Source organism: Manihot esculenta, chromosome 9, assembly GCF_001659605.2.
Source record: "Manihot esculenta cultivar AM560-2 chromosome 9, M.esculenta_v8, whole genome shotgun sequence".
Classification (NCBI taxonomy): Eukaryota; Viridiplantae; Streptophyta; class Magnoliopsida; order Malpighiales; family Euphorbiaceae; genus Manihot; species Manihot esculenta.
This window is the reverse complement of record NC_035169.2, coordinates 10,122,861-10,132,689: the sequence shown is the minus strand read 5'-3', so window position 1 is coordinate 10,132,689 and position 9,829 is coordinate 10,122,861. Positions and strand designations below refer to the sequence as shown.

Genomic DNA, 9,829 nt, shown 5'->3' with positions numbered 1-9,829 from the left:
GTTACCAGTAGCCCTCTACAAATTTCAATAGTGCCCGGTCCACGACGGGTGCTTCTCAGGACCTCCTCTTAAACATATCATAACATGTCCACAATGCCAGGGGTGTAGAATGGGCAGCCCTTGTAACGACCCGAAAATCGGACCGCTACCGGCACTAGGATTCGGGTCGACTTAAGGCCGCCGGGACCCGTAGCAAGCCTAACATGCATCCTGTAACCTGCTTAATCCCATACATGATCAACAACATACATAAAAATTTAAATCTTTTCTTTCCATATACATCAACCAAACTCAACCTGTGCATATACGTATACTTAACATGATCATAACATTGATCCCTCAATGGGATCTCATCAGTGCCCCCAATGGGTGACACAACAAATGCTGAGTTGGTTTACATAAATGACATAAAATAACCAAGATCATGTATTAAAAGGGATTACAACATCTATGGTCAAGCACACCTCTAATCATCCATAAACATCATTACATAGCTATACTGTACTTAAGACATTACATTACAATTTGATCATGTCCATTGCTAGCTATTACATAAACATGACTTCTTTACTCTATCCGGACTCCTGCTCTATACTGTACCTGCAAGCCTGGGGGTAAGGGAGAGGGGTGAGCTAAAAGCCCAGTGAGTAGAACCATAAAAACATATTAATACTATGCTCCAATGAAATGCATCATAACACAGACAATTCACATAAGGGTTGGGTGAACTTGTCACCAATTAGTCCAAGTTAACATAGTGCCAGGCCGTAGCATGGGGTCTTGGTCTTCCTGTCATAACATACATTACTTACCATTTTCCCAGGGCCTCCTCTGGGCTCCTGGTCTTCGAGTCTCATAACCGTGCCAGGCCGTAGAACGGGGTCCTGGTCTTTCCTTACATAGTGCCAGGCCGTAGCATGGGGTCCTGGTCTTCCTGTCATAGTGCCAGGCCGTAGCATGGGGTCCTGGTCTTCCTGTCATGGACTAATTGGGTCATCCAATATTCACCCACATCAACAACAATCGATGCAATGCGGCATATTCGTGGAAACTAATGCAATCATCCTATTGCACAACCATGATGCATGAAACATGATAAAACATTTAATTTAAAAGATTAAGTTTAGTTCCACTCACCTCTGGCTGACTCTGACAACACCGAAGCAGCTGAACTCACTGCTGGGGTCCTCGGTTCCTCGGGTTCGAACCTACACAGGTGGACTCAAATGAGGGACCAAACATACCTGAACATAACTATAAACTACTCCCCAAAAACCCCCTAAAACATCATGAAACAACCATACAAAAACATGCAAGGAAGGCCTGGACAGGGCACTTTCGGCGGCAGGTTCGGCGGCCGAAAGTCCCTCTAGAGCCGAAAGTCAGGCAGGTTCGGCGGCACCTTCGGCGGCCGAAACTCCCAGACAGAGACGAAACTCATGCATGTTCGGCGGCACCTTCGACGGCCGAAACTGCCAGACAGAGACGAAAGTCTCCTTTCGGGGGCAAGCTTTGGCAGCCGAAAGGCTGCCTCCCCAGCCACGTTCGGCTGCCGAAAGTTCCTTCGGCTGCCGAACCTGGTTTCTGCCAAAGGGCAGAAACTTGGCTCCCAATGCACATTTCGCCTCCAAACTTATCAAACATGCATCAAACCTATTCTACAACACACAAACGCAAACATACATGTTCCTAGGGGTCTCAAACCATCATAAACCCCATCTACAACACATCAAGCAACTCACATTGTACAAGAACATACATTTATACCCATAAACTCCAAAAAGCATAACCATAACCTAAACATGCATTCTAACCCATAGATCTACTTAAAACTTACTTAAAACATGCAATGAGCTTAAGATCGGCTCTTACCTCTTGAAGATCGAGAGAGAGTCGACCTAAACTCGAAGTTGGGAGAGATTGGGTTCTTGAACCTCCAAGCTCCAAAACTTTGCTCAAAAGCTCAAATCTTCAAAACAAAGTGAAAACAAGTGAAAACCTTGAAAGATTTAGAGGAAAAACATCAAAGATGGGTGAGGGGGCGGCGGAGACTCACCTTGGCCGAAAATGGGGAAAAAGCTCGCCCGTTTTCGGCTAAGGGACCCTTTTATAGTGGCTGGCCAGACCACGTTCGGGGGCCGAATGTGCCTCCGCATGCATGCCATGTTCGGCGGCCGAACTTGGGGTTCGGCGGCCGAACCTGGACTTCCCTCACTTACGCTTTCAGGGGCCTAAAGCACACCCGCAACACAAGCATGTTCGGCGGCCGAACTTGGGGTTCGACGGCCGAACCTGAGTTTTCCTCTAATGCTATTTTCATGCAAAAACTCATTTTCTTTCATGCTTAAAACATAAAACACATTGAAACATTTCATAAAAACATGGTTTTACCCTACTAGAGGCTTCCGACATCCGAGATTCCACCGGACGGTAGGAATTTCGATACCGAAGTCTAGCCGGGTATTACAGCCCTGGTCTTTCCATATCCGTCATAGCATATCATAATATACTCGAGGACTAGTGGGTCATCCAATATCCATCCACAACAACAATTAAATTATGCAATGCATCATATTCGTGAATTCTAATGCAAATAACCTAATTACATATACATGGCATTCGTGATGCATGAGCATGCTCAAAAAGTTTGATTTCTTTAAAATAATAGATCAGTTCAGTTCTACTTACCTCTGGCTGACGCTCGCCTAATACTGAAGCAGTTATCTCACTGCAGGCCTCTATGGTCTCCCAAGTCCGATCCTACACAGATGGACTTAAATGAGGGACCAAACATAACTTTTATAATACCCAAAACAACCCCCAAGAAACTCCTAAAAATATACCAGAATATACATAGAAATCAAGCAAAAAAAGGCTAGGCAGAGGATTTTTGGCGGCCAAAGGTCCCTCACAGATCCGAAAGTCAAAATCTTTGGGGGCAAGTTCGGCGGCCTAAAACTCTTCACAGATCCGAAAGTCAAAACCTTCAGGGGCAGGCCCTCCCACAAGTAGGTTCAACAGCCGAACCTTGCTTCGGCGGCTGAACTTGGGTTTTCCAGCAAGGCAAAACCCGATTTTGTCCTAAGCAGGCAGCCTCCAAAACACATCCAAACGCATATGCAAAAGCCTAACAGCTACCACACATGAGGGACATCTAGATCTAGCCTAATCCTCATCATGCATAAACAGAAACCCAAGAGAAACACATCCCTCAACAAAACTAACTCAACCTTTCAACTTAGGAATAGTTAACATGCATGCATCAACAAACCTCCTTAAACCACCTATAAAACTCACTGGAACCTTCATGTAAACAGAAGAAGGGTGAAGACCAAACTTACCTCTTGAAGAACAATGAAGTGACAGCAAGCTAGGGGAGGGTTTTGGAGATGGAGAGATGAGTTTCGAGAGTTCCAAGAGCTAGAATTCTGAAACACAGCTTAATCTTCAAAACAACAGTAGAAAAACATGAATTCGTTGAGGGATTTGGAGAAATTTCAGTAAAAATGCCAAAGATGGTGCATGAATTCACCTCTGCCCGAAAATGGAGAAAGAAATCTCATATTTTAGGGCTAATGGCCTTTTATAGGTGGTTGAGAAAACCACGTTCGGCGGCTGAACTTGAAGGTTCAGCGGCCGAACCTTGGAATTCCTCTAAAACTCTTCTCTCTTTCTTTCTTTTATCACGATTCCAAAAATTTTCAGAATTCAATTTATGAAAATCCTATTTTATCATTCTAAAAATTTCAGCTTCAAGATTTCAGATTCCGATGGAAATTTCGTCGGAAAGTGAAAATTCAGACGCTGGAGTTTAATCGGGTATTACATTTGCTCTTGAGCTTGTAGTGATCCAATGAGTTCATTAACAATAAGTTTGTTGAGATTCTTTGATTTTTCAATTAATGTAATTCTTAATTCAAATTTTCAGATATACTTACTAAAATCTTATTCATAATTGTCTAATATGAAATATCATCTCCATAAATTTTTATTTCATTAACAACCTTAACTAGCTTTGAAACATAATCTTTAATACTTTCATATTCATTCATCTTTAATAACTCAAACTCCCTTCTCAAATTTAACAACTTAACAGCTCATGCCTTTTCTGAACCTTGAAACTCCTGCCGAAGAGTATCCCAAGCTGATTTTGTTTTTGTCGTTGTTGCACCCATGATTCTTGGAAATATTGAGTCATCCACTGCTGAATGAAAAAATGAGAGTGCTTTGAAATTTTTTATTGATTCTTCTCTCTGTTTCTTTAGTTCAGCAACGGTAGGATTGTCAGGAAGTGTTGTTGGCCCATAACCCTTCTCAACTATCTCCTATAGATCATAAGCCATGAGAAAAGCTTTCATTTTGATAGACTAAAAGTATGGTTCTCTCCTTTGAAAACTGGTAGTGCTAGAAGTGAAGCATTTGCAGCCATATTTCTTCACCAAGAATGAAATTAGACTCTGATACCATTTGTTGGATTTGGAGGGAGAAAAAACTAAGAAAATGAGAGAGAAATCTGCTGGAACATGATATGATTTTTCTTACTTTTTCTTTCCTACATATTTTCAGCAATACAAGTCTATTTATAGAGCAAAATATCACATGACTTTTACCTAATTGGCTAAGAGAGCAATAGAACATCTAACTTAGAATATTAGTCTTACAAGTAACTATCACATCTACTTTTGAAGCTAGATTTTAGAATTAAATACCAACAAAATATATGAACCAAAATCATGAAACTTGTAGAATATTAGTCCACGTTTGCCCATTTTTCTGTCTGCTAATTAAGATGTATTATCGTCCTCTTTGTGGCTTTTCCTCTCCTTTTCCCACCATGGGAAACCAACACTTTGTCCTACGAATTCCCAGAAATGTCACATAGCCATCAAAGGCACAAGTTAGATCAGATTGATTTTCATTACTTTTACGATTTTAAAATGCTACATTATTCATGCAAACACCACATTTTATATACTAATGATAAAAATAGAATTAAAAAGGACGTTTTATAAATTTAAATATATATTTTCAAATTTTATAGTTAGAAAAATAAATATATATTAATTTTTTATTAATTATTTTAAAGATATAATTAATTTTTATTTTTTAATTTTTTAATTAAAAGTGATATACTAATAATAATGAAAGGAAATTTAAAAGTTTTATAAAAATTATAATAATAAAAATAATAAAATTTATTTATTATAGACATATTAATTAGTAACATTATTAAATATAAAAATATAATTTAAAAATAAAAATAAAATATATGAAATATGCCACTAGATACAAATACACAAATTTAAATGTATCAATCAACACATATCCAACTCATAAGTTACAAATAATTCTTTAGCAAGAGTTCATAGATGTAATTTATGAGAGCTTAGTAAGTTACAAATAATTCTTTAGCAAGAGTTCATAGATGTAATTTACAAGCAGCTCCCATTTGTGAATATGATAAAATACATTGCAAAGAATGCTTATAGTTCAAAACTTCATGAACGTTTCAGTTGTTCATGCAGAGAGGCGTGTATACATAGAAATCATACAACAGTATCAATCCTTCTTCAAGATAGCTGGGGCTTTTTGTCAATTTAGGGGCGGAAGAGTTTTTATTTGTGTATTTAGGGCTGGGATAAAAATATTTACGGATTTGGGGTTGAGGTACCAGGTGGCAATCGAAAAACTTGCTTGGCGCCTGTTTGATAGGCGTCAAATCTTGGCGTCACTTAAAGTAGCGCCAGACCATTATTTAATTATTTTTTAATTTTTTATAATGGCTTAGTGTTACTCACAATGACGCCAGACCATTTTTTTTTTAACTTTAAAGAATGGCCTGGCATCACTGTGATTGGCGCCAGGCCTTGATTTTTTTTTTAAATTTTTAAAATATTATAATTATATTAATTAATTAATATATTATTTTTATATTATATTTTATTATAATAATATTTTATAATATATTTTATTAATTTTACTAAAATAATATTTTATAATAATATTTTATTAAATATATATAAAAACACTGAATTAAATAATTAATAAGAAAATAAATAAATAAATTAATATAAATATTTAAAATTATAAAAATTAAATTTATTTTTATTAGACTGATATTGCATAGTCGTACATAATCATATAATAATATTAATTTTATGATAATATACATAATCACATAATAATATTAATTTTATAACACTAAAATTATATGGAGTAAGTAATATTTTTAGTTTAAATATTAATAATAAAATCTATTAAATATTAATATATAAAATATATATTAATATTTAGATAAAATAAAATTATACTGTTAATTAATTTATTATATGATCAAATTAATTTATTTATTTATTTCTCTTTAATAAATTATAAATAATTCAAGATTTTTATATAATAATAATATTATAATTTTAAATATTTTTATGTATAGCCTGTTTGTTATTAATTTTTATAGTAATATTATATATTAAAAATATTTTTATAAAATATGATAATTATTTATAACTGATTTTAGTAATTTTTAGAGTTATAAAATAATATTATTATGTGATTAAAAAATGACTGATATTATTTAATCACAATATTATTGTATTAATTTATTAAAATAATAAAATAATATTACTATATTAATTTATTAAAATAATAAAAAATACTGAATATTATTAAATTAATATAATATAAATATTTTATTATAATATACTAATAATTAAAAAAATAAATACATTCCGCCACTCTAAGCTATTATTTATTTTTTTTATTTATTTTTTTATTTTATTTATAAGAGATTAGCCCACGATTTAATTTTTATTATTAAAATATTATAATTATATTAATAAATTAATATATTATTTTTATATAATTTAATAATTTTATTTATATTATAACTAAATTTTTAATATTATATTTTTTATTATAATAAATTTTTTATATTATATTTTTTATTACAATAAATTTATTATATTATATTTCATAACCCTCTAAAATATTAGGATCACTAATATTATTCTGTAATTATATACGAGTGGCAATCCAATAAAAATAAATTTAATTTTTATAATTTTAAATATTTATATTAATTAATTAATTATTTTTTATTAATTATTTAATTCAGTCTGTCTTGTATATATATTTAATAATAGTTAAATAAATTTATAATTAATATTATTTAATTAGAATATTATTATAAAAATATATTAAAATTAATAAAATATATTATAAAATTTATTTTAATAAAAAATATAGTATAAATATAATTATTAAATTAATATAATATAAAAATAATATATTAATTAATTAATATAATTATAATATTTTAATAATTTAAACAATTAAAAAAAATCAAGACCTGACACCACTTACCGTGATGTTTGGCCATTTAAAAAAAAAAATAATGGCTTAGCATTATTGTGAATAGCGTGAGACCATTCTAAACAATAAAAAAAATAATTAAATAATTAAATAATGGCTTGGGGCCACTTTAAGTGGCGCCAAGTTTCGGCTGCCATCTGGCACCCCAACCCCAAATCCGCAAATATTTCTATTACAACTCTAAATACATAAATAAAAACTTTTCCGCCCCTAAATTGACAAAAAGCCTAGATAGCTGGCCCAATTTAGACCCATGATTTCTCAATCTACAGTGAATAAGCTCAGGTGCTGAACGATCTCCTGGGTTAATTCCAACAAAGTACTTTGCTATGTCCTCAACATACAATAATAATCAGCAAGAATGCAAATGTATATTGAAATTCCCAAAATGTCAAACAACCCTTACTTTCTTCAAAAAATTTTGTTTAACCGGAGAGAGGAATTTCATATGAATACGTTTAAGATTAAAGATTCTCCTCATTTTTTTTAACCAGTTAGGCTCAGTCATTTTTTTTAAAAAAATAACTAAGTTAAAATTGTAATGGTTAAAATATACAAAATTTAACTTTAAATTAATTTTTAATATCTTTTAATTAAGATATTTAAAAAATATTAGTCAAATAATATAAAAGCAAGAAGAGAGAAGCAGCTAAACACCCAAAAATATATTTGTGTTGATGCTTACGTATGGACATAAAGATCAAGACTAAGAAAAAGGAGATGCCATTAAAGTTAGGACAACGAGCAAGTTCTTTCAAATGTATTCTAGAAAGATGATCATTTCTTTTATAGGCAAAAAAAGCCCTCAGCCAAGTGAATGAAATGAAAATTGTTAACCAAGAAATTGATTTTTGCAGTGTCCTATACAAAGAGCTCTTAGATGATTGCAATTTATAACAAGTGTATTATCATCCAAAATAGAAATAAAAATGACAACCTTGAGTTTTGGAGTATTATTATACAAATGCAACATATGTTACTTCTTGAGAAACTTACAGACGATGAAGATGAAAATCTCTTCCAAATCTCCGTAATAGATAAAAATGCATAACAGCACCAGACTTGATTGTTTAGCAGCAGCAGATAATTTATAGTCATAGTAGATGAGAAAATCTCACCAAATGTTCATTGTAGCATCTTGTATTCACTGGCTAAGTGTAGATCCTTTGGGTAGTGTCAGATAGATCCTTGCTTTCTGAAATCAGAAGAAACAAGTAATTAAGCTGTATTCAAATTCAGATTATGGTGCCACAAATAGTTAAAAAAGAAGGGGAAAAGAAAATCAAATATGGATTTATGGCGATATTATCTAGTATATTACCTTTTCCCGTGTTGATAGATTGATTGTGAGCAAGCTCAACAATAATAGTCTCTTTCTTACGTTTCAGCAACAGCAGATAGATCTTCAATAGAGCCCCAATCTGCCATTCCTTTAACTTTCATTTCAGAGCATATAACTAGGACCTCGTTCAACCTTCCCTCCTGCTTAAGGCCAGCAACAAGCTCCTTGCAAATACTAACACTAGGGTGGAAATTGTTTTCAATCATTTCTCTGCACCAAATATATGCTACACCAAAATCCTTTCTGTAGCAATGTCCCTTAACCAAAATGTTATATGTATTAGCATTAGGGGCTAATCCTTTGGCCTTCATACTGTCAACAAGATCTTTAGTTTCTGACAACTCTCCCTCCCTTAAATGACCCAGAATCAAACTATGATAAGTCATGTTGTCTGTTTGAACTCTCCGGTCTATCATACCGTGATAGAGTTCATATGCCTTTCGAAGACTTCCAATTTTGGCATGACTATGAATTATTGCATTATACACAACTCGATCAGGAGCCAAATTAAACCGTAACATTTCAGTAAACAGTGTCTCTACAAGCTCTATCCCTTGTCTACTGCATCCACTGATTAGCGGATGAAATGTATTTATGGTTGGTTTTATTCCCAACTTTTTCATAGTTTCATATAGTTCAAGACATTTTGGGACATTTCTTGCATTTGCATAGCCTGAAATTAACGAGTTGTATGTGATTGCATCTGGACTATAACCACTGCTAGTAATTTTATTGACGAAGATGATTGTAGAGAGAACAGCCACAGAAAACCCGACAGCAAATACAATACCAACCCTCTTGTGGCCATAGGCGGCGGCTTATACGAGTAACCACTGTTCTATACAACAAAAAGAAAAAACAAACAAGAAGCAAGAAGCAAGAAGAAGATTATGTACAAAGCGCTCTCTAATCTCTATCCCTTTGTTTTTCTCCTCCTCCAGACACCAAACTACGTTACTGCAAGGTGAAGAAGAGCATTGCCAAATGTGACAAATAAATAACACTGTTATTTAGGAAAATCACGGAAAGGATTTGTCGGGCAATTGTCGTTTCTGTAGTTACTGGCGTAAATGAATCAAATACTTGATGAGTTAATCGATATTTAATTTTATAAAA

The 9,829-nt window shown here is 33.2% G+C and overlaps 1 protein-coding gene across 1 annotated transcript; it reads right to left on the bottom strand.

Annotated features, from left to right (window-relative positions):
- Window positions 1–8,187: 8,187 nt before the first annotated feature.
- Window positions 8,188–9,391, bottom strand: LOC122724694 (pentatricopeptide repeat-containing protein At5g12100, mitochondrial-like). Its single transcript, XM_043960437.1, has 2 exons — window positions 8,693–9,391; window positions 8,188–8,566 (listed from the first exon to the last, which is right to left on the bottom strand). Exon 1 carries the CDS (start codon window positions 9,334–9,336, stop codon window positions 8,749–8,751), a length of 588 nt encoding a protein of 195 aa, XP_043816372.1. The 5' UTR covers window positions 9,337–9,391; the 3' UTR covers window positions 8,188–8,566; window positions 8,693–8,748.
- Between the last annotated feature and the right edge of the window lie 438 nt (window positions 9,392–9,829).